This window comes from Peromyscus eremicus, chromosome 6 (assembly GCF_949786415.1).
Source record: "Peromyscus eremicus chromosome 6, PerEre_H2_v1, whole genome shotgun sequence".
Lineage (NCBI taxonomy): Eukaryota > Metazoa > Chordata > Mammalia > Rodentia > Cricetidae > Peromyscus > Peromyscus eremicus.
The window spans coordinates 106,527,496-106,553,493 of NC_081421.1; the positions used below are offsets into that span (position 1 = coordinate 106,527,496).

The 25,998-nt window shown below is 43.0% G+C and overlaps 1 protein-coding gene across 1 annotated transcript in view; it reads right to left on the reverse strand.

Annotated features, from left to right (window-relative positions):
• Positions 1 to 25,998, reverse strand: part of Nfkb1 (nuclear factor kappa B subunit 1) — a 115,529-nt gene that overhangs the window by 36,815 nt on the left and 52,716 nt on the right. Inside the window, exons 7-8 of the mRNA XM_059266309.1 lie at positions 13,062 to 13,210; positions 2,274 to 2,437 (exon numbers count right to left, since the gene is read on the reverse strand). Of these exons, the coding sequence (XP_059122292.1) occupies positions 2,274 to 2,437; positions 13,062 to 13,210 (313 nt within the window). The remainder of the gene's footprint in view (positions 1 to 2,273; positions 2,438 to 13,061; positions 13,211 to 25,998) is intronic.

The window sequence follows — 25,998 nt, forward strand, 5'->3', positions numbered from 1 at the left end:
TGTCTCTTCACTCAGCTATTTCCTTTGCTGTACAAAAGCTTTTTAATTTCACTTGTTAGCTGTTGATTTTATTTCCTGAGTGGCTGGAGCCCTTTTCAGAAAGTCCTTGCCTATGTCTACCTCCTGGAGCATTTTCTGTGTGTGTCCCCTTAACAGTTTCAGACCATTAACTTTTACGCTGAGATCTCTGGTCCATGTTGAATTGACTTTGTCCAGGATGAGATGGGGATCCAGTTTCCTCCTTTCTATGTGGCTATCTGCTTTCCCTGGCGTCACCTGTTGAACAGGCTGTCTTTTTCTCTAATGCATGTTTTGGCATCTTCTCAAGGATCAGGTGGCTATGGTTACGTTTATTTCTTCATTATCTGTTCCACTGATTTATACGTCTGTTTTGATGCTAGTTGCATGCTGGTTTTGCTACCACGGCTCTACAGTGTAACCTGAAATCAGCAATTGTGACACCTCTAACAACACTCTTTATTATCCTATGGCTTTGGCTATCTGAGGTCTTTTGTGCTTCTCTATGAATTTTAGGATAGTTTTTCTTATTTCCATGAGGAACACCATTGAGATTTTGATGTGGACTGCATTCACTCTACAGACCACTCTTGGTAATACTTTTGTGATTTAATTATGTTCACTCAGGAGCATGGGAGGTTTTTCCATCATCTATTGTCACCTGTTTCTTCAGTGTCTTAGAATTTTTATTGCAAAGGCCTTTCCACATGGTTAGTTTATCGGCAGGAATCTGATTTACTTATTTTGAAGCTACTGTGAATGGCTGTCACTAGACTTGGTTGTTACCTCTGCTGAGTTCTTTCTCAGCATGTTCATTGTTGGTATAGAGGAAAGCCACTGAGTTTTGTGTGCTGATTCTGAACTTGATACTTTATCAGACCCAAGCCTTCCTAGTGGAGTCGTGAGGGTCTCTTGTGTATGGGATTATACTGTCTGCAAATAGAGATATTTTGACCACCTCCTTTCCTATTTGTATCCTTTTATTTCATTCTCCTGTCTTACTGCTTTGGCTAAGTTTTCAAGCACTATGTTGAGCAAGAGTGGAGAAAGGCACACCTTGTTTTATTTCTGCTTTCAAAGGAAATACGTTGTTTCCCCTTTTGTTGGCTGTCTATTGTATATAGTCTTCAGCATGTTGAGGTATGGTTCTCTTATTTCTAATTGTTTTTAGATCATAAAGAGATGTTGTACTTTGTCCAAAGCTTTCTGTATCTATTTAGATGACATGTAATTTCTGTTCTCAAGTCTATTTAGGCCTTACATTTATTGGTTTTCATATGCTGACCCATTCTTTAAGAATGAAACCAACTTGATCATGGTCAATAATCTCTTTAATGTGTTGATGAATTGGGTTTGTATCATTTTATCAAGAACTTATAAATCCATGTTCATCAGTGATACTGGCTTATTCTTTTCTCTTTTTTTTTTCTGTTGTTCTTTTATCTGGTTTTGGTATAAAGATAATACTGGCTTCAGAAGATAAATTCAGTAATGTTCCTTCCCTTTCTATTTCATGGAACAGTTTAAGGATAATTTGTATTGACTCTTCTTCAAAGATCTGGTAGAATTCAGCCGTGATTCCATTTGGGACTGGGACTTTTTTAGCTGGGAGACATTTTATTACTGCTTCAATTTCATCACTTATTTTAGGTCTGTTTAAGTTGTTTATATTTTCTTAGTTTAATACTGGCAGGCCAAATATATCTGAATTTATCAATTTCTGTAAGATTTTCTAATTTATTAGAATATATGCTTTCAAAGCATGCCCTAATGATCTTTTGAATTTCGCCGGTATCTCTGGTAATGTTTTCCTGATTTTTATCTTTAATTTAATAATTTTGGTCTTCTCTTGGATACTTCAGCCTGAAATCCTTCCAACTGTTAGTAAAATTTTACATAACAGCCCCACTGAATTGTGTAAAATTAAAGCCATCAGAGGAAACCTGCATTTTCTCTGGAATATTGTAACAACAGCCTTCTGCCATCCTCTCCTTATCTACCTTTCTACTTTGGTTAAGAGTTTAAAGCACACGTAGTATGTGAGAATAGAGTGAAATACGCCTACTATACACCACTGTGCACTAAAAAGGGGGAAATAAGTGTGTAAAGGCTTTGTGCATGAGGGAGGTGTCCAGTGCAGAAAGGAACGACTCAATGGCAGTAGCTCCTTCCCGCCAGGGACTACCACGCTGATGGACACAGTCGTCCTCTGGTGACACAGAAGGCCTTAAGTAAGGCTGGGCAAGGGTGCTCACCTGTGAGCTGCCGGTCTCCTCCACCCTCGGCTTGTAGGTAGGCAAGCTCAGAATGCACCAAGAGTCCAGGATTATAGCCCCTTATACACGCCTCTGTCATCCGCGCTTCCAGTGTTTCAAATACCTTTTTCTTAGTTACATGAAGTATTCCCAGGTTGGCAAAGCTGGAGAAATGCAGTAAGAGTAGCAGCAAAAAGAACCACAAGTTACGCAGGCTGTGAGGAGAGTGGGCTTCAGTTCAGTAAAGGGCATTGTGAAACAATACACAAGCACTCAGGTCTTACACAAATCTGAGTTGGATGAACATCAGAACTTGGGATTGTTACAGTATGAGGGTAATGTATGGTATACAGTGTATAACACACAACAGTGCTGGCAGGGTGGGGCGCACAATGTACTCAGCTCCTTAACATTCCACAGAGAGCCTAGAACCAGACTTAGCACGTGAGTCGGGCCAGGTTAAACTGGGTTACTAAATGAGTTAGTTGGTAGTGAACTCGAAGCACCTTGGGTCTCAGAGCATAGTGGATTTCAAATCACGAGTCACTGTGTGAGGGGTACACTTGTATATATGTTTTACTAAAGAAGTTTCATGTGGCTTCACTTTAGAGTATTTTCTATGAGGACTGTATGAAAAGAATTATAACTCATAAACACATATTAATGTTTAGATAGGAGGAGTGTTACATGTAGAGGGATTTATGTTTCTTAGGGATCTTCTTTGGGTTTCTGGATGTGATGTGATGTCTCCCTAGAATCCCATTTCCTTGAGGCTTACCTATAACCCTAGAGTCACTTATCACTACCAAAACTGTCTTCTAATTCTTTGTGGCCTTCAGCCTGAAATTATGCACATAGTCAGTGTTGGAGAACTTTTTATCTCCCGAATGCTACATGTCTACAATAGAGCAAATGTGTTAAATAGAATATAGCAACTGAGAAGATCTTAGAAAAAAATATGTAAAATGCTCTCATCATCCATTTTTAAGAATACGAAATGAGTGTATTCAATAACTGTAATATGGCAAAGAAGGCAAACGACACTTTAGTGAAGACACTCTTTAATTCAACAAGTGTTCACGTGTGTTGTCAGTAGTGTGGAACCATGGTCAAGGTGTTTCTGTCAGTAAATTACCTCTGCTCTCACATAACGCACACGCTGTTATGATGACAGACAGCCAACAAGTTCATTTCACAGTGTACCTTAGAGAGAAAAGCATGTAATCAAGGAAAAGAAGACAGGAATGGGGGGAAGGTGAGACGGTAGGAGAGAACCCCAGACAGGACCCTGAAAAGGTCACAGCTCGGCCAGGACTGAGGGAGGTAAGAGGAAGAAGTGGATTTTGGATGAGGCATATCTCAGCTGCAGAAAGAGTGCGGATGAAGACCGCAAGGCAGTCCACTCTGGTGTTTTCAACAGGGGCAGAGAGGCAGCATGTGGGCTGAGGGAAAGGAGCAGACTCAGAGGTGACAGACAAGTTCCAAGGGAAAAGTGCAGGGCCCAGGTCTCTCACAGCAGAGAGATGTTTGTAAGAACTTTTACTCTGACAGGAAAATAAGTGTCACTAGAAGAAAGAGATACAGGCCAGTGAGACGGCCAAGTTAGTAAGGACGCTTGCTGCCAAGCTTGATGACATGAGCGCAGTCCCTAGAACTGATACGGTAGGAGGATGGAAGCAACTCCCACAAGTTGTCAAGTTGTCTTCTGTCTTGTGACACTGACAGACAGACGGACACACACACACACACACACACACACACACACACACACACACGCGCACGCACACACGCACGCACGCACGCACACACACAGCCTCCCCCATGACAAACACAGAAACAGACAGACAGGCAGAAACACACACAAACACATATGCTAAACGTAATACAAAATTCCAATAAAAGAGATATGACAACTCGCTGCACAAATAAGAACAAGCTACTGTGCAAAGGTCATATGAACTAGAGAAAGACAAGGGAAGTGAAGACAGAACGAAGAGACACAGCAGCCCAGATGTGGAGTGAGTTACACGGACATTCCGAGAAGCAAACGTGCCGGACTTCCATAGCTCCTTCAGGACAGAGATCGCCAGCTCTGGCATAGAGGCGGACATGTGAGTGTGAGTGCTCCGCGAATGCTTGCCGAGTACAGGGCCTGCTGATGTGCTTGGAGGTCCAGGCGGGCCTCCCAGAGCAACAGCCCTCATGTCTGCTCTTTTGGGTCTCCTTCTTCGCAGACCATCCCCCCCCCCCCCCCCCCCCCCCCCCCCCCCGCTAGGAGGACAGGACCATCTGGGAACATCAGCGACCAGCACCTCGGCTGCACTTCACATTCTCTCCACAGTGCATTCCTACGTGAACCTAACTGCACATCTGGAGAAAGGTATCATCCTTCTTTATCATGTCAACCATGACGGAAGGAGCTACCCTAGTAAAGAATACACAAGTCAGTGTACTGCCATAGTCCACAGCGGAGTAATACAGAGCTAGATGGACCCTCAGGCTTTGGGGAACAGGTGACATGGAACAGTGATCCTTAAGAAAAGAGAAATAAATGAAGCGACTCTTACAATTCCCTGGCTTAATAACCAGGCTGCAGGATGGGAAGCCCAGTGTTCTGCAGTTGCAGAGACAGGTAAGGACTTGAGGTAAATAGAGACTAGGATTTATATAGCCAGAGCTCCAGGCATACCTTTAGCTGGCTGTTGACGTTTGTGAGAAAGCCCTCTAAGGCTGGAGAGAGCTACTGTTCTCACAGATCCACAGGGCTGGACCAGTTCAAGAAGCCTCAAAATACATGAAGCATCAGACTGAATATTCAGAGGGTACTTCCTTAGTAATGGTGCCAACACAACCCTAGTCCGAGAGAGAGAGAGAGAGAGAGAGAGAGAGAGAGAGAGAGAGAGAGAGAGAGAGAGAGAGGAGAACAGGAGGATGGAGAGAAGGGAAGGGTCACAGACAGAAAAGCAGTGGACAGAAAATTTAACAGTTGGAAATTTTTACAATTTAATAAAAATGGAATCCCAAGAAGCTAAAGCTTATGAAGAAAACTATACTTAAGTCCTTTAAAACCTTCAGTGCTTACAACTATGGGTGAAGAGAAGTCAGAAACAGTACTAAGAACATTTCAAAACAGCTAACCAGGCAAGATGTGCAGGGGAGCTCCTGTTGGAAACAGGTCAAGTCCTCAGACAGTGAATCAACCTAAAACCAGGACATGAAAGAACACATTGCCAACTCAGAATCTTCTGCTCTTCAAAAACCACCTTTGAACAGCGAAGATGAAGAGAAGACTTTTCAGACACAATAACGAAACGAGCTCATCAGCATCAGATCAGCAATACGAGGAAAGTTAAAGGAAGTGATACAGGCAGAAGACGGGACCAGATAGAGATCCTGACCTGCAAACCAGGACGAAGAGCAGTGCATATTCTGATGTGTGAAAATACAAGTTCAAGTCCCCTAGTTTATGCAATTTACCTAAAAATTATTTTCCTGTCTAGGGCAAACAAACAAACAAACCCCACAAAACAAATATATTGAGAGTTGATAAAGCATGTGGTTGTAAAATATATGACAAGACAGCACAGGGCCTGGAGCAGGAAGTGAAAGCATGCTGCCCTTAGGTTCACATACATACAACACATAAAATCCTATGCACAGTGAGATCATGCTAAGTATATTATTGTCAGCCAAGGTGGATTTTTAGAGCAAATGACACTACCAAGGATGAAAGAAGACTATTTCTTCAAATATATCAACTCACCAAGAGAGAGTAAGAATCCTAAATATTTATGCACCTGATACAGAAAGCTCCACATTATGGGAGGTAAAAATCTCACAACAACGAAAGGAAAATAGACCTATCTATAAATGTATCAGTGATTTCAACATTCCTCTCTTGGTAACTGCTAGAACTAATAGACAAAAAGCCATAAGGACATAAGGCTAGGATAACACTCAAATATCTGGACCCAACTGACATTTACAGATCATCTACTCTACTAGACAAGAGTGAGCATGCTTTTAGAGTAACAGTGGTTGTTACCTTAGCCATAAAATAGGCATCAGTAAATTTAAAATGACACAAATTATATAAAATATCCTCCTACCATAATGGAATTAGATATTCATAGTCAAAAGATATCCAAGTAAGAATGTATTTAATAAAGTTTGGAAATGAAATAATTAGTTGTTGATTCTGGTTTAGGGCATAATAGTAGCTCATTCTGATATTCTTTGACTTCAAAAATGCTTGAAAATTTTGCAATAAAATGTCAAAGAAAACGAGAGTCGATTTTGTTAGTCTTATAAATATGGGCACATAAGGAATATACAATGCTTTAGCCACCTTAGAAAACGATGTGGCACTTTCTTGTAAATATTGCTCTAGGAGCCTGTGTCCTTGTCATTATGTTCCTCAGTGTTTACCCAAGAGAAATGACAACTTCTGCTCACACACAAAGCACCTCATGTCCTTGAACAGATGAATGGATAACGAACTACAGGCATCAGTACAATGCATTACCACAGAGGAACTGGAAGGAAGCAAGAGCAGACACACGAAGCAACATGGAGGACTTCAGTGCACGATGCTGAGCGAAGGGAGGCAGGCTTTAAAAGGCTGTACGCTGTACGATTCTACTGCATGCAATTCTGAAAAGGCAAAACTATACTTAAAGAAAACTCATCAGTATTCTCAAGGGCCTCGAGTGGAGGGAGGAGTTGACTACTAAGGGGCATGAGGAGATTCTGGGGTCAGGAACCATTGCATACTTGATGGTAGTGGCCATATGATTCTCAAAATTCACAGAGATGAACATGTGAAAGGGTGATTACTACAGCAATGACATTTTAAAAACAGAAAGGCCACACCCGCTAATAAAAGGGCTGGAACCACAACCGTGCTTCTTACTCTTGTTTTCCTGACATGAGAGTCTTCAGACCAGCAACATCATTATTTTAGAACATATTAAAATATGGGGGTTTGATCCAAACCTACTGAACAAACAAAGGGTTTTAACCAGCTCTTCAGTTAATTCTGAGGAATGCCGAGGCTGGAGAGCCTGGCCTTCCCCTGCTCTGTGAAATCAAACTCTCCTGGATGGAGGCTGGCATCAGTCTTACTTAGGTGACCCAGGCTGACTTGACCCTGTAGCCACAATCAACATGAAGCAGTCGGCCAGCTGTCTTCATCTTCCTCGTCATCTGAAGTCCTGATGTGTCCGAATCTCTGACACTGGGTTGGGGCTCACAAGTGGCCCCTCTTTGGCATTTGTTGTTTTAAGACTTAGTCCTTGATTTCACAGGATTCAAAAACAGCTCCCGATTCATAGTGCACACCCCAACTTGGAATAGCACACTTCTAACCTAAGTCCATATCTGACCAGTCTGCTCCAGTCAGTGCCTCTCCAGGGGGATAATGTTTAGCCACACAAAATGACCAATCTCAATCAGTCTGGATCTCGAAAATAGTAATTGAATGTAGCAGTTCCCCTGAGGGGGACCGAAGGTTCTCCTTTGTGTTTTTACATTTATATAGTCTCTGGAGCAGTGGTTCCCAACCTTCCTAATGCTGCGACCCTTTAATACATTCCTCATTTTGTGGTGACCCCCAAGCAGAAAATTATTTTTGTTTCTACTTCATAACTGTAATTTTGCTACTGTTATGAATTGTAATGTAAGTATCTGTGTTTTCTGATGGTCTTAGGTGATCCCAAAGGGGTCACAACCCACAGGTTGAGAACCGCTGCGCTAGTGCTTACTAACTGATAAAGCTATATAAATTAGTTGTGAAAAAAAAAAAAAGAGAAGAACTGTACAACTCTTTCAACCCAGGTTGCCAGGAAACAAACAGGGTGTGGTGGCTGTTGGTTAACGTGGCCTACAAAAAGTAGAAAAGCACAGACACTTTCCACTGAATGATAAACTTCAAAGAACTAGAATGTTGCCAAAAAAATTAACATTCTCGGTCAAAGTAAAATACCAAATAGGATTATTGATTATCAAGAAAGGTAGTGAAGTTTAGATAAAAGAATAAGAAACTAGAGCACCAGTGAAAGCTAACTAAATTTTTAAAATAATAACCCTATGTTAAAATCATTAAATCCATAATCAAAACTTAAAAGATGAATGCTTTAACACTGATAAAATAATTTTGAAAAAAATAGGAACTAAACTCATTGAGAATTCAAACTGAGAATGTGTGAAAGACACTGTAAATAAAGGGGAGTCTCCTGGTTTTGATGCATTCAAAGCTATGTGTCTTCTTGGTGTCATTTTTACTTATCTTGATGTTTTGGACCTGTGCCTTGCTTGTGAATCTATACTCAGTCTAATGTGTATTATTGAAAACAGGTTATCTTCACTCTATTTCTAGTATTGACAAGTCTAAGAAATAACTTTGGCTGCCTTCCTAAATTTCTTGCCTACAAGTCAGAACTAATAAACTAATCGATGTCATACCATAGAAAGATAGTGGCAAGTTTACTCACGCTAATTTATAGCATTAGCTAATGTTGGCTTGGTCTAGAATGTTACAGCTAGAAAGTGCCTGGAGATAGAGTGTCTTTCTGATTTTGTAAGGAAGGAAATTCAAGCCTCCAAAGTCATGCAACTTGTCCCCATTTCTTTTGAGCACAGCGACAGAAGTGTAAGCAGGGTTGACTTCCAGGCTACTAGCATGCTGTTTTTACACCCACAAAAAAAAAAAAAAAAAAAAAAAAAAAAAAAGAAAGAAAGAAAAAGTAAGATATGGGTCTGATGTTAGAAACTCAGAGACATAGAGATGCATGAATCATGAAGGAAATGGTTTCTTTTGGGAAATACTGTGAGCAGAATTTTCTCAGCTAAATAGCAAATGTAGAAGTGAGTACAGACACTCTATAGGACCTTCAATGAGAAAAGCTCATTATCACTCAGGTGGCATCTCCTTGAAGACATCTCTCAGAGAAGTTTTCCAAAATTAGAAAATCCCATCCAGCTACAACTAACTGAAACCACAGGGAGCAAACTCAGGAATGAGATGCTGAAAACACTGCTAAATGAACGAATGATGAGCACTCTCAACCCCAGGGCCATACACCCCACTGCACTGCCGGACACTGAAGGACCACCTCACTCTGCTCACAGCCGCAGAATCCACTCCCACTGCTGCCAGCCTAGGCTCTAGCGTAAATACCCATTAGTTCTTTTTATTGGTGCTGCTGCTGGGGATCAACTCAGGGCCCTATGCACGCTAAGCAGGCCCTCTACCACTGAGCTAGAGACAGCCACCGGTAATTTCTTATAAAATCATGAAAGATTATTCAACCAGTACAGAGACACAACAGTACGCAGACTACATACTGGAAGTTTTATAATAATAAATATTACTAATAGAGAATTCCATGTGTAATTTCCTCAAAAACATGCAATTGTAAGATGGGTTAAACAGGACCAAAAGAGGACAAATGCTTTGAAGGGATGGGCAATGCTGTGGTAAAATCAGCAGAAACACTAACTGCTCAATTGTCTGAAACTGACAAGAACCCTGCATTTCACCTTGCTCACAGGCCAGGCAGGAGCTGGAAGGGAACCAAATGTGAAGACCAAGAAGCAGGACAGACAGCCCTTCCAGGAGATGTTGAGACAAGTTACAGTACACAAGAATCAACTTAAGCTTCTTCCTTTAATTTAGATCCTTTCCCCCCAACATCAAAAAGCGTCAGATTTTAGTGACTTAGAGGAAAGCTCCCTCTCTCTAGGTTTTTCACACTTGAACATCTTCACAGTCAAACAAAGAAATGCCCAGGAACATGAAAGCTGTCTGTACCTCCCAAGAACAAGTGATTCAAAACAACGGAATTCAAACTTCATCACAGGTGATTAAGCAATTCCTTTCTTTGCATAAAAAGCCCACATATGCTGGGCTTTTAGCAGACACCACTTAAACTAAGATTAGAAAACTGATTGATGTTATACATAATTAAATAAAATTAACAAAAAGTGTATCTGCATGCAAGCACAGAGGCCACAGGGCAATGGCAGGAAATTAATGTTTTGAGACAGGGTTACTCACTGGACCTAGTGTTCACTAACTGGCTAGACTAGTTGGCTTGTGAGCCCCAAGAATCTGCTTGTCTGTTGTTCCCCGCCACCCTGGCATGGGGCTTCAGGTGCATCACCACACCTGGCTTTTTTTTTTTTTTTTTTTTTTTTTTTTTTGCAAGGGTAAAGGGTTGGTGAGACAGAGTCTCTCTGTAGTCCAGGCTGTTTTGGAACTTGCTTTGTAGACCAGGCTAGCCTCAAACTCAGAGATCCACCTGCCTGTGTTTCCCGAGTGCTGAGACTAAAGGTGTGCACCATCATGCCCAGCCTTTTCCTTTTTTTATTTTATTTATGTTTTTGGTTTTCTACACCTGACTTTTTATGTGGGTGCTTGTAGTAGAATATTATTTTAAAGTGTGTTACTTTTGTTCATGTTGCATTTGTTTAACTCTGTGAAGCTGTGTTACTGTGCCTGTGTAAAACACCTGATGGTCTAATAAAGAACTGGCCAATAGCAAGGCAGGAGAAAGGATAGGTGGGGCTGGCAGGCAGAGAGAATATATAGAAGGAGAAAACTGGGAGGAGAGATCTAAGATCTAGGAGCCAGAGAAGGGGTGGATGTCAGGGGTCAGCCACCCAGCCACACAACCAGCAAGCCATGGAGTAAGAGTAAGATTTACAGAAATAAGAGAATGGGAAAAGCTCAGAGGCAAAAGTTAGACAAGTGAATTTAAGGAAAGCTTACTAGAAACTAAGCCAAGCAAAGGCCGGGCATTCATAAGTAAGAATAAACCTCTGTGTGTGATTTATTTTGTAGCTGGGTGGTGGGCCTCTCAAAGAGACAACAACAGGTGCTGGAGACCTGAACTCAGGTCCCGGAATTTGTACTGCAAAAACCTTACCCCACGGACCCATCTCCCCAGCTCTCATCTTTTGTTTTTAAAAATTATTTTAATTAACTATTGTGGTGGTTTGAAAGAAAATGGGCCCCAAAGGGAGTGGCACTATTAGGAAGTGTGGCCTTGTTGGAGGAAGTGTGTCACTGTTGGGGTGAGCTTTGAGGTCTCCTTTGCTCAGACTATGCCAGTGACACAGTTCACTCCTGTTGCCTGCAAGTCAAGATGTAGAACTCTCAGCTCCTTCTCCTGCACCATGTCTGCCTGCATGCTGCCATGTCCCCACCATGATGATAATAGACTAAACCTCTGAAACTGTAAGCACCCAAATTAAAGTTTCCTTTTATAAAAGTTGCTGTGGTCATGGTGTCTCTTCACAGCAACAGAAACCCTAACTAAAACAACTATTATTTTTATTAAAAATTTTTTATTACACTTGTTTGTGAGTGTGCTGCATGCATAACCCTTTGTTACATGTGGAAGTCAGAGGATAATCCATGGAATTTGGTTCTCTCTGACCACGTGGTTTATAGGAGTTAAATTCAGGTTGTCAGACTTGGTGGAAAGTGCACTTACCCACTGAGTTACTGGACTGGCCCTTATCTTTGGTTTTTAAGAATCCCCAAAGCAGGAGTTAACTGTTTCTGAGATGATTGAATGCTTACATCAATTTTTACTCTGTGTTAAGTTACTACATTATCTGCTATTTTAGTGTTTCAGGATAATGAAATATAAAACCTTAGGATAACAGATGTCTTTATTTCATGTATGCACACATTTGTGTGTGTGAATGTGGGTGTGTATGAGCTATGGTGTGCATGTAGAGGTCAGAGAACAACTTCAGGCTTGAGATGGAGTCTGTTTGTCCACTGTACCAGGCAGGCTGGTGGCGCATGGGATTCCAGACAGTCTCCCGTCTCTGCCTCCCATTACCCTTCAGGAGCTGGGGTTACTAATCTTCATGCTCTGCAATGGGCTTTTATGTGCGGTCAGGGGATTTGAACCTGGGTCATCACACTTGCTCAATAAGCTCTTTAACTCTCAGCCCATAATTATATCTTATTGAGTATTTCCTGATTCTTTTGATAAGAAATTATTTCTATAAAGTTTCATTCATTAAAAATTATTTTATTTGATTGACCTTGAATGAATACACTAATTTCTATTTACATTCCAGATCTAATGAATGCTCAAACCATTTTGCATTTCTTGGTTATTCAATCTGCATACTTTTTAAGTAGCACAGAGTTGAAACAATATTTACTTATCTGCTTCATGTCTCAAATGTTCCCACTAGGAATCTATTAAGGGAATCACAAATAGATAAGACTCAGAGCTGGTTGTGGTGGTGCATGTTTCTAAGCCCAGTTTGAACACTTGGGAGACAGAGAAGGTAGAAGAGTAGTCGTGAGTTCAAGGCCGGCTTAGACCACAGAGTGGAGATCGTGCTCCAAAGAAGTACAAAGCATCTATAAGGTAACCATTTCTGCACAGTTAAAGTGGTGATTTTTTTGTTGTTTTTTTTTTGTCTTTATCTTTATTTCCAGGAGAAGAAAAATACTTCTGAAAGTAGCACAGAGATATATTGAAAATGCCTCTCAGGTCACGTGCCTATAATTATAACATCATCCATACTGAACCACCCACCCCTGAGAGGCCAAGACTACAGATGCAAGGGTTATCTTAGGCAGTGCAGGTATCTGGTCACCTCCTTTTCCTTGGGGTTCTCCTGGCTTTCTATGCTTGTGTTTTGAGACCCTCTCAGGCCTTGCACAGGTCGGTAATGGAGAAGGGCTTACTGATTTCACATCCACGTGTTTCATGTTCTACTGTTCCATCCCCCTCAGCACCACATGCCCCCACTTACCCAACCACCATGTCCTTGGGTCCAGCCACCACAGTGCAGATCCCATCCTCACAGTGTTTCCCCACCAGGCTGTGGGCGTGCAGGTGGATATTTTTTCCATTTGTGACCAACTGAACAATAACCTTTGCAGGTCCCACATAGTTGCAAATCTACATGAGAAGCACATTTTAAACAGTTAGTATATTTGACCTTATTGTAAAATGGAACCAGTGAGCATAAATACAATATAAAATTTTGCAAATGTATACATACGTGACTATAGCTCAACTTAAAAATACATTATGAACACATGACAGGTTGAACATAAATCAAAATGTTAGTGGGAGTTGTTTTATGTGTAAGACTATATATCCAGGAAGCAAGTCACTTAAACACAGTATGCATCATCAGACTGGACTAACACATGAGTCCTTAAGTAGTCCTTCCTTACTAACTAACATTGTGTTTTTCTTTGTATCCTTGTCACAGTTTTTGGAGACAAAACTGGGAAAGCTGTGCATGAGAGAATGGATGACTGATGACATAAGGGAGTGGATACAAGAGTGTATCCCAACTCCTTGCCATGGAATTAAGCCAGGAAGGAAAATGTTCAGGGACTTGGCTCTGAAGGCTGGTTTTAACTATACAAACCCAGGGCTTGGCCCACAGTCACCTAATAGGACACCCAACTAGCCTTCAATAGTTTCCTCAGCCATGGACTCTGTCACTCACACTGTACGTGTTCAGACCTCTTAAGTTCTTGAAAGAGCACTCTCCCTAACTGAGAAGTCTTGGGTTCACCTCTGGTTGTTCAGCTCTGATTTTACATAGTTCAGTTTTCCATATAAGGTCATTTTTTTACTTGTGCATGTTTAACATGATGAGAGCAGCAATGAAGAGGAAATAATAGAAGAGACCAGGCATTCTTTTTTGTCTAGTTGATCATGCAGACTTCCACAGCACAGATCCTTTCCCCCACGAAGACCCCACATGAAAATCACACCAATACAAAAGCTCGGTGGCATCATTTTCCCCTTCTGAATTCTATTAAGTCGGAAGCTGCCACAGATCCCACCTATTGTTGGAAATGCACGGCATCTCTGGAAGTCCTTCCGACATAAACATGAAGCGCCTGCATCTGCTAATGCAGCTTCTTGTAAAGACACACAGCCTCCCTCAGTCAGCTTACTTCTAATATCACCATCAACTGGGTCCGGACTCCACTGAGGCAGGGCTCTGTAGAACTTTTTCTCAGTATGGATTTCCCCCAATGGAACCTTTGAGTGTCAGAGCTGAGATGTTGATTGCTGCTGCTATTATTCCCCAGAGGCTATGGAGAAGAGATACTGTAGCTCTGAACAATGGTCTGTTCTCTAACCAGCAAGGCAGCTGCCCTAGACTCCTCAAAGGCCTCCCTGACTGAGCCCTGATGCAGCATTATAATGGTTTGCTTCTGAATCCACCCAAACACTCATGAGATGTTTTGGGCCTATAAACTTAATCCAGTTACGGTGTCTAGAAGTGGATCTGTAGGAGGTAGAGTCAAATATGTCATAAGAGCCAGTCCCTCATCCAATGGAGCCATGACTTACACAAAGAGGAAGAGATACTTAAGCCAGGCTGGCCTATTTTGTTATACAATTTCCTGTCTTGTCCTGGGACTGCAGAGAGTTCCCACCAGATATGGCTGCCCAATCTGAAGCCTCCCAGCCTTCGAACCATGGGCCAAATGCACTTTAACTCTGTGCAAATTGCTTGTCAGCTATGGCAACGTGAAATAGACCCAGACATGCTCCTTCCCCAGGGGCCAGGCTGTCTGCGGGACTGCCTTCCCACAGCTGTAGAGCAAGCTAATTCAAAGGAATCTCTGCACTAGCTTTAGCCCTCACTACCCCAAAGCATGGACCAATTTCTTCGGAACAGCACTTCAAGCTCTCAAAGGGAATTTGGTAAGTGGTCTTTCCTAACAGGCCAAAGGCCTTCCCATTTAAGTGTAGGACAAAGAATAAAAAGTCTGGGTTTGTTCCGAGGGTGACTGTTACCCCTCCACAGTCCCTGAACTGATGCCAGCTCTGGGTGATTGTATCTGAAATCGATCTGCTAATGATCAACAGAGGAGCACTAAGTAAAACAAGTGATTTTACTTTTCACTGACACTGTGCACAGGAATGAAGCAGAGCAAGGCTGGAGGAAGCGCTTCACTTGGGTGAAATCAGGCTAGCTTTCCACTTAGGCAGAACGAGCTCAGCCAGGAAGGCCAGTCACTTTGGCCTCTGAACTGTCTGATGCTACCGTGAATGGGTAGTCAGTCACTGGCGCTGATAGAGAGCTGGGAGGTGTGTTCATTTGTTTTTCTCACTACTGACTTCATGGTGGACGGCAAGAATGAGGAACTGGGAAGACTCTGAGGTAAGGAACCTGAAAGATCTGCCAGTGACTAATGTGCTGTTTGATCCTTCTGAAAGAGTCCAAGTCAGGATGGCATCATTTGGTTTTTACATAGACCACAGAATAAGAAGAGGGAGGTCCCTGTGCTTTCTGTACTTTCCAAGATACTGTCAGAGAGAGAGGGGGGAGGAGAGGGAGGAAGGGAGAGAGAGAGAGAGGGAGAGGGAGAGGGAGGGAGACAGAAAGAGACAGAGACAGAGAGACAGACACAGAGAGAGACAGAGACAGAGACAGACAGACAGAACCTAAAGTGTGGGGACAGCTGTATGGCACAAGCAAACCTTGACATGACAACTTGGGAGAACCATCATTTATGATGCCATGGTGACCAAGAGGTGTTCGCTAAGAGTTTAGAAATTTATTCTATGAAGACAATGAAAATATTAAATTCTCCACAGAATAGTCTCTTGAAAATAAAGTTTACAGAGGACAACTGTATCTGTTAGCAAGGTCTTTCTGTGAGTCTGCCCGTATTCTTAAATACATGGTAGGCATTCAACACAGGCAGGGAGACAAAGATGCCGCCCTGCCTGGTCAGCTGCTCAGGAGAATGGGAAGAGCATGGACTTCAGGGACAGGCTGGCTGGGTCCGGGACAGTCCACACTCAAGGCTGTGTGACCTTGCTTGGTCTCCTTATCTGGACAATGGATAATAACGCTCAAGGAGTTGTGGTGAGGAATACATGCATTAAAGCTTGCAAGTCCTCCCGGCAGTGTGTAGCAGATGACAGAAAAGGGCCATCTGAGTCATTCATTATGTTGGCACTCCTCTACTTATGGGGCCTGGAATATCAGCTGACCAGGATGACCTTGAAAACATCCGAGGAAGTGAGTGGCTGGAAAATACGAGGCTCACTTCCCCTCCGAGGAGAAGTCTTCCCCACATTGCTGTATTTTATTTTTCTAGAAAATACTATGCTGTTCTAGTGGCAGCTGCCATTCTTGGGGACAACAAGACTCCTTGGCCTCCCAGACAAAACTGAAGATTCTTCTGGAAGTTCTGGGTCCACAGGTCAGAGCTGCTTTTGGAACTAGAAGCCATGGGCTCAGGTATGTCATCTTAGTCAACCATGCACTTTGACCTAAAATAACCTGCCCAACCGTGGAAAAGCACATGCTGCTTCTTCAAAGGGCTTAGAAGAGCCCAGTGGTCTAGAATTGTTTTAGAATCAGAGTTTTAAAAGTCCAGTTTGCTCTCCGGGTAAATCTGGCGAAAGCACTTTGACAGAAAGTAGAAGCAGCATAAATGTAAGACATCACACATAAAATCATTCTTTTCTGCTTAGATTTTCTTTCACGATGATGATGGTGGTGATTATGAATGGGAAAGGGAACATCCTCAGTGTCCCAACTCTGCTTGTGAACCTGACTTTACTCTCTACCACACAAAATGGCATGGTTAAGAGCTCTGAAAGTCAGGTTCAAATCCCCCAGCTGCTGGTGAGTGACACTTAACATTCCTGAGAGTCAGCTTCTCCACCTTTAAAATCCAACCCAAACCACACGATCACAGGATTGCTTTAAGATTAAATGAGTGAATACAACATTTGGTGCCCATGGGATCACCAATCCCAGACATAAACTGTCTCCCATCTAGTCCATCATTTCACTGAGATCACCAACCCCACATATAAACTGTCTCCTATCTAGTCCATCATTTCACTGAGAGCTAAAGTTCACCAGTTTCTTGTGTACACGTCTGTAAAGCCCCTGAGGGTTCCACACTGTAGGTCAGGGAGTACAGGCTGCACTTTGCTCCGAACAAGTCCGATCCTCCACTCTCACAGGGATTAAACATCGGGGCAGACGCTAATCCATGTAAACCTAACTGGAGAACTAACTCATCAGAAGGAATTTCTCATAGGGTTTTGACATGATCAGGAAGTGAGAGATCCTTCCAGCACAACTAACGAGGAGCGAGATCTGCAGGTGGAGTGCAGCAGAGGGCAGGTGGAGAACAGGGAGTTTGGCAGGCATCCTTGGCTGGTGGAGAGCATGCACAGGGCTTTCACAGTCCTCCCGACCCCCGGCCTGGCCTTGCTCATTCCACCCCAGAGGCATTCCTTCAACAGTTCCACCAACAGTCATGTCTCTTCTCTTTCCCTCTGAGAATGGTACCCATTCTTTAAGAGAAGACCTAACCCCGAATCTTCCATAACACCTTCCTCATGATGTTAGCCCATCAAGGTTCCACTGCTGTCCTTGTTTTGAAAATGACTGGAGGGCACAGGGTGGGAACATGATATGTAACTGGCAAGTAAGTGTTAACAAGGTCTTATTTCGCTTGCTTGTTAATTTCTCAGAGCATGTGTATATCTGCTTCCTAACCTCTATCTATGGAAGGGGAGGGAGCAATCCCCACAACAGCCATGTGGGGTCAGTAGTGGTACCCCATGCCACTAGGGAAGAGCCCAGAGTGGGCAAGCTGAAGTGCAAGGCCTGGTTCCTATGACTGGAGTAACTGGGCAGTTCCCTGAACTGCGGTCTTCCCCCACCCCCACCCCCACGCCGATTCACATTTCCACTGCACCGCGTCACCACCTGGCTCAGTGACTTTCCTCTGTGTCTAACTTCCTTTAGTGCTCTCTGGCTCTGTGTGCCTATCAGCACATGCACATGGCGGTTACAGAACCGCCTGCTCACTGGCACTGCTGATGTGGATTGTGAGAAAGGCCTCAGAGCCAGGCGTGAGAAGAAGGCTCGAAAGTTTTCTTGTCTTCCTGCAAGTCTCTACCATTTAAAGAAAAAAAAATTCTACAGCTATCATTAAACAATGACACTTACTCTTCCCCATGGAAGTCAAATTATAAAGAGGGAGAGAATGAAGGAGGGAGGGGGGAGGAGAGAGAGAGAATAGGAGATTATTTGGAAAATATATACCCTCCCAAGGAGGACAGGTAGTCAGTTTACTATTCTCTATTATTTATTTGTGTAACCAGGAAGCAGAGATCAAAGCTCGCTAAATGAGATCACGGCTCCCGGCACAGAAAGCGCTGTCGGTCCCTTCTCGCTCAGACAGGGGATGCTGAGTGGATCTAATCAGGATCGAACCCAGCTCTGCCTCCTCCCAACTCTGCAATCTTACATGAATTGGGTGACTTCCGAAGCTCATGCTCTGTGTCTACATTGTGGGCAGCCTGTTACACGGCCTGCACAGTGTCTGGCACCAGGAAGTTTTTTTCTCTCCTTCCTCCTTATCTGTGGAGATCACCTGGGCCCCCTGATGACCCTGAGATAGGCAGGGCTGGCACTAGTAGCACCATCTTGCAGATAAAAAAAAACAAGTTTAGACAGACTGAACAACAGGTGATGTAACCTTCTGAGAGAGGGCCAAGATGCAGAGCACTGTGGAATTCATTCTTAGCCCTCTGAGTATTGGTGTGGTATTGTAAGCAGGGCATGGGACGCATGAAAACCTCTTTGATTCACTCACTGTTAATGGCACACTTGTTTCTCTAGCGGGATTCAAGGATTTGTACTATTCCCAACACTCCCTACTACAGTGACCAACAGCACATGTAGCTCAAGACTCAGGCCGGGACTACAATGCAAACCACCCCTGCTCTGAGAGTGGGTAACATCTCTACTGCATACACCCCTGCTTGAGAGTGGGTTAGACCTCTACTGCATACACCCCTGCTCTGAGAGTGGGTTAGACCTCTCCCTGCATACACCCCTGCTCTGAGCGTGGGTAACACCTCTCCCTGCATACACCCCTGCTCTGAGAGTGGGTAACATCTCTCCCTGAATACATCCCTGCTCTGAGAGTGGGTAACACCTCTACCTGCATACACCCCTGCTCTGAGAGTAGGTAACACCTCTACTGCATACACCCCTGCTCTGAGAGTAGGTAACACCTCTACTGCATACACCCTTGCTCTGTCTGAGAGTGGGTAACACCTTTACTGCATACACCCCTGCTCTGTCTGAGAGTGGGTAACACCTCTACTGCATACGCCACACTCTGAGAATGGGTAACACCTCTACTGCATACACCCCTGCTCTGAGAGTAGGTAACACCTCTCCCTGCATACACCCCTGCTCTGAGAGTAGGTAACACCTCTACTTCATACACCCCTGCTCTGAGAGTTTCATGTCATCACACCTTGACCCTGGGCCTTCCTTTTTTCTTTTTGGTTTTCTTTTAATTTTCAATTTTATCACATAAGACATAAATGTCTAGCGGTCAGGCTTCCCTCAGCACCTCAGGTGCAGGGAAGTCCTGATGCTTTGGTAACATGTGACAAATCCTCACCTTTTGTGACTTAGTAATCCATGATTGCAAAAGAACATAGGAATGCAGCTAGTGTTTTCTGGATAAATGGTGCTAGGAATATTCACTTCTGCCAGCTTCTGCCAGTTGAGTGCATTTTAAACAGAAAACCAAGTGTATAAATAGTGCTCACTGGCAACATTTCTGTTTATTATTTTACTCTTCTTACTATACTATATGCTTTGTCAATTCTTCTTTTGAAGAAATTAGAATATAAATAATATCAAGCCAGACTGTCAAAAGAAACCCTCCATATAACCAGTCTTCAGCATCTCCAGGGCTACTCCTTGGCTGTGAGCCCGCCCCCCCCCCCCCCCCCCCGCCCCCAGGATCTATGCTGAGGGGTTTTGTTCAAGTCCAGTCATGCTAAGTCTCATCATTCCTCTGCTCAAAATTCCAAAAGTAAAAATGGTTGAAACTGAGTGATTAGCACAAGGGGCTCATTATATAATTCCGTGTTTACATGATCACAATTTTCCATGTTAAAAAACCAAACCAAACAAACCATTTTAGTGTCTCTCTATTCTCAAAAAGCCTTTACAGCAGTTGAGGAGGCCCCAGGGCTGGGAATCTGCTCCTCCTTTCCTCTTGGATCTTGTTTCTTGTAGTTCCAATGCATCCACATCAGACTCTGCTGTTCTGGAACTTTCCAGGTAAGCTCCTACCAGAGAGCTTCTGGACTTGTGTGCTCTGCTGGGACTCTGCTCAGGATGTCTGCGATCTTCTGCCTACCTCCAGGCTTTGCACACTCTCTTCTTAGACAAGTGTTCTTTGAGTCGTCTTCTACCTAAACTTCCCACTCCACCTGCTGTTCCTCTCTCTGCTTCATCTTTTCTCTGTATGTTTATTTAAGTACATGGATGTTTTGTCTTCATGTACATCTGCATACCAGCAAAGGGCACCAGATCCCATGGGACCACAGTTACAGATGGTTGTGAACCACCTGTATTGAACTCTGGACCTCTGGAAGAGCAGCCAGTGCTCTTAACTGCTGGGTCATCTCTCCAGCCCTTTCCTTTATATGTTAACAACCAATAAACATCAACATGTTCCCTATATTAATAATGTCTTATCTGCTCCATTAGAATGGCAGTGGTGCCACTGGGCATTGGTGGCGCACGCTTTTAATCCCAGCACCTGGGAGGCAAAGGCAGGTGGATCTCTATGAGTTTGAGGCCAGCCTGGTCTACAGACTGAGTTCCAGGACAGCCAGGACTACACAAAGAAACCCTGTCTCAAAACCCCTTCACCCCCCAAAAAGAATGGTAAACTATAGGAATGGAAGTAATTCTTTCATTTATCCTTTCTCCTCTCTAGTGCCTGAAATAATTCATGTTATATTATCTTGTTACTGGGTGCATAACTAACAATTGAGATAGTATTAAAATGTTATTTAGTGAAGACAAATTACTAAAATATGGGAAGAAAATTAAAGTGGTATTTTTTTCTTTTCCCTTAAAAGATGCCTGGATCCTAATACACCCTCTTAACAAGCTGCCTGAGTTAGAATGTGATTATTATATACCAGAGTACATTAGCCTGAGCCTGTGCCAGGGGCCCTGGGCTTGTCACTAGACAGGAAGTACTGAACCCTCCAGGAGGTAGGAATCCCAGCAGCTGTGGGAATTGACTCTTTGATCCTCACCACTGGGAAAATCAAGGCAAGGCAACAGCTCCCCTCAAAGCCAGGGTATTCCTTTGCCTCCCTCTTGTCACCAGTCTGCTGCTGGCCTGAGGCAGCCTCTCTCCTGCACCTGCCTCACCTGCTTCCTGTCCACTTATTTTCTTACTTCCCTCAGACTGGCAGGGTACATGTTTTTGTTCCACCCCACTTTCTCAGCCTCACAACTCCTCAGACTAGAGGATCCTTCTTTGGTGGATGGATGTACCTCCCTCAAAGATCTCATCCTGATGTGAGACAGAGCTGTACCTCCAAGACCTCAAACTAATGGACCCTCTTACAGCAGGAACACAGGCATTGGGGTCAGACAGACTGGCTCTGAATCTTAGACCCTTCATTACCAGACCCTGGGAAAGTTATTTGACTTTTGACTTCTTTTCATATGAAAAATGTGAACATGAAAACATAATCTCTAGGTTTTCACAAGGATTAAAAGGAGATCATTTAAAAAGCTTAGGACAGTTCTTGATGCAAAATAACTCTCCTTTATCTCTTCTTGCCCTCACAGATATCTGCTGCTGGGATTTCCTGTGACTTAATGAGAAGCCTCCGCAGGCAAGCTCTTCCACAAACATCTTTCTCCTTTCTGTCACTGAAGCTCAAGACCGGTCACTAATTCAGAGAACTGTGTCTGTTCCTTTTTCCAGGAACAATGGTCTTGTTCTTACCCTTAACGTTTATTCTAGAATCCCCTGAATTACTCTCCACCTGTACAAGGATCTAAAGGACCCTTCCCTTAGTTCCGGACATACACCCTTTTCTTCCTTATTCTAAAAACAGCAGCCCTTTCTTGATGATGGGAAGTACAAAGGCCATCACATACTCAGACACGTACAGCCTGGTGCTACTCCAGGAAAGCAGAACCATTGCTTTTCATTTGATGTTTTCTCTAAGCCCGTGAGAGAGGTTCTTAAGACTCTACTCACACTTGCTCACCTGCCGGTCTCTGCACCAATTGTTCAAGAACGTCTCTAGTTATCAAGCAGAACCTCAAATTGAAGCCTTCTGAAACTTAACTAATTCTACTAGTCTTCAAATAAAAAATGCTTAAAGGTTGTGACTGACTTCATGTTTCCAGACCCACTAGTCACTTATTGTTCACCCCACTGATGACCCCTGAAGCACAGTCCCTCTTCTGACCTCCCTTCTCCCACATCACTGCTGGCTTCCCCCCACCCCCCACCTCCCCCGCCACCCCACCAACCAGGAGCGGTCTCAGCAATGGTCCTTGGTTCTTAGTCTCTGGTCTCCGACATTCATCCACTATGGGTTGAATTATCTACTCCATATGATACTAAATTAAAATCTATGGGCTGGAGAGATGGCTTATTGGTTAAGAGCTCAGACTGCTCTTGCAGAAGATCTGAATTTGGTTCTTAGTTCCATGTTGGCTTGAGAGGCTCACAACCCCCTGTGATTCCAGCACCAGTGTGATCTGGTCTCCTTGGGCACCTGTACTCATGCACAAGTGTGCAGAGCGTGCGCTATCTGCACTAATAAACACTTAAACCCCCACCCCCAAGCCAAAACCAATGTTCTCACCACCCTGATGAGCATGTCTGACATTTCTCACCATTAGCAGGATACCTTGTTTACAGCAGGTTTACCACTCAATGTGCCCAAGGCTGGACTAATCACCCTCCTTCCCAAACCTACTTTGCCTCCTGTTAAGCAGAGCGACTGTACCCAAACCTTCCTATCATGTGGGAGTGCTCTGCTTCTGTTTCCTCTTATGATCACTTAACTGCCAAAGTTCAGTGCAAGGGCTCCCCACTTTGCACTCACCCCTTTTCTCTGTTCTCACTGCCTCAGTTTACTCATCTTAGCTTGAAATCTAAGTCTAACTCAGGAGGAATCACAAAATTCTTCTAACTGCTGTCCCTGGGCCTTTCCATCCTGAGACCCTTTTGCAACAGCTACTAGGTTTATGCTCCTGAAGCACAAGGCTTAATAGTACGTGCTTCTACCATAATAAAACTTCTACTGTGGATCCATTTTCTTAAAAAAACATACAGTCTAACAATTTGTCTCTATTATTTCTTTCTAAAAAATATTTTCACTTGGTCCCTTTAAGGGCACTTCGTTGCAGCAAACTATTCACTATCCCCATCCAACCTGTGGGATTTGTATTTTGAACCTGTTGATTTTTCTACAGGTGCTGTTTTCTCTACCTAGATAGATGCTTTCAAATGCCTACCTTTAAGATGCCACCCCAATCCTGGACAGGAATCCTCCCATAAACACTCCGAATGGCAGACTCACATAAACCTACCTTACTTTAGAGCCATAAGATCATGTGTGCTTTTATTGAAAACAAACAAACAAACAAAAACAAAAACAAAAAACAATAAACAATTATATTGAGGCCATTCTTACACAAACTCTAGCCAGTACAGAGCAGCAAGTACTGCTCTCAAGAGGACCTCACTGCGTTTCAGAGATGCAGAACCAGAACATTCTGAATATGCTTTGTGAAAAGATCTGAATAAGGCAGGAGGGAGTGGATGGTGGTGACCAGCTCCTGGCACCTTAGGAAAAGATGTCGACAACATCCCAGGATCCCTGACTAAGGACTGCTGGGAGGGGCCCTGCTAGGCAGCCTCATCTCATTAATCTGATTTGGAGGATCTGGAAAGTACTAGTAAAGGTGAGCACACAAAGCCAACCAGCTTGTGAAACTGTACTATTTCCTTGGCTGGAAACTGAAATTAAGGACACTAACTTGGCACTGAAATTTCTAAGAGGAATTTTTTTTTTTGAATCCTTGTACTCCTTTAGGCTGTTCTACTTGCAAATATAACTCATCCATTGAGGGACTAGCAGCAGAAATGCTCAAGCAATTTTCAAGTCTCAAAATTCAACTCTCAGAATTCAACCCTGGGAAACGACATCCTGATTGTGCTAGGGTCTGGCCAAAGTGGCGGCTGGGTGGGACATGATCAGGAGCGGGTTCTAGGTAAAACAGAATGAGACTGGGTAGAGGGCAAGCTCTTCTGGGCCACAGGCCTGTGGTTTGGATGCAGCTCCCAAGTCACCATCAGCAAAGGCCAGCAGGGTGGCACAGGAGGCTGGCTTCCCTTGCTCCCGACACAAGTGCCTTTCTCCCACAAGAGGCCGCCCCAGCTTCACACCATTCTTTTATGTTTGCAAGTAAAGGAAAAACATCCAGGAGTACAAAATTCGGAAGCTTTACCCTGTTTTCAACTGTGATTTCAGGATTGAAGAAAACAACAGGGATGCTTATTAAAAGTTTGAACTGTCATTCTCAAATTTACAGAATGTTAAGAAATTTCCATTTTGGTATAAAGAGAGAATGATCCTGCCTATAGCAAAAGCATTTTGGATTTTGTGTCAGACAGTCTTACCAAAGCTTACCTTTCTCAAAAATATTTAACTCCCTCACTACACAACACACACACACACACACACACACACACACACACGAGTATAAAATTAGGAAGTTTTACTCTGTTTGAGGTAAAAACTATGTGTGTGTGTGTGTATGTGTGTGTGTGTGTGTGTGTGTGTGTGTGTGTGTGTGTATGTAAGAAAATGGCCAGCAAGACACTAGCATCTATTGTTTTTTCTTATCTATCAGAAGAGCGTAACTTCCCTGTTATACACACACATATATAGTTTGTTTTAAAGGTCTGACTTGGAGTCTACAAATTTTCAGATAAGAACATTTAGATTAATTTTTAGTGCTCTGTAGATGTCTTAGCCCCTAGTAATTTTGTTTGAATCACTAACCACTTTGGTCTCTTATGCTTCCTTTGGAAAATTCCTAGCCCACCGCTAACATAGCTTCCAGCTTTAAAATGCTATGGTTCCCTAAACTATATATGTAAGACACACAGGACAATGGTCACCAATCACAAATCTAAAACAAAAGAAAAAAAAAAGGATCCGACAACACAGAATTTAAGCTGCAAAGAACCCCTACCAAGTAAACAGCTTTAAAACTGTGAGTATTTTAAATACATTTAACCACAATTACAAACCGAGAAAACATACAATCAACACTCAAATTACCTGTTGCAAGGGGGCCTCTGAAAGCATGGAAATCAAGATTTAGAGACAAAGAAAAACCTTTATGTTAGGCAATAATTTCAACTTTTTTCCTCAAGGCTGAGCCTAGGTATTCAAGGTATTTCTTCTCAGTGACTGGTGAAGGCTCTGCCTTGGGTAGCTCTGTACTGGCACTAATCAACTATTTGTTCTGGGGATGCCAGCAAGGCCTTGGTCATGATGGTGGGGGACACAACAGGCAAACAAAGAGATAATTAGCTACTTTCAACAAATTTTAAAAAATTTGTATAAATTTAAAAACTAAGCAGTCTAAAACACATTAGGTAAAGTAAGTCCAAAACAAAACCTAAATCACTGACCTGTTTATTTCCTAAACCAGACATAATTCATATAAAATTTCCAGCATTATCTTAAAATGATAGTTTAAAATTTATTTTAGTTTTATGTATATAAGTGTTTTCCCTGAATATATGTGTACCATATGTGTGCCTGGTGTTTGCAGAGGCCAGAAGAGGGTGTCAAGATCT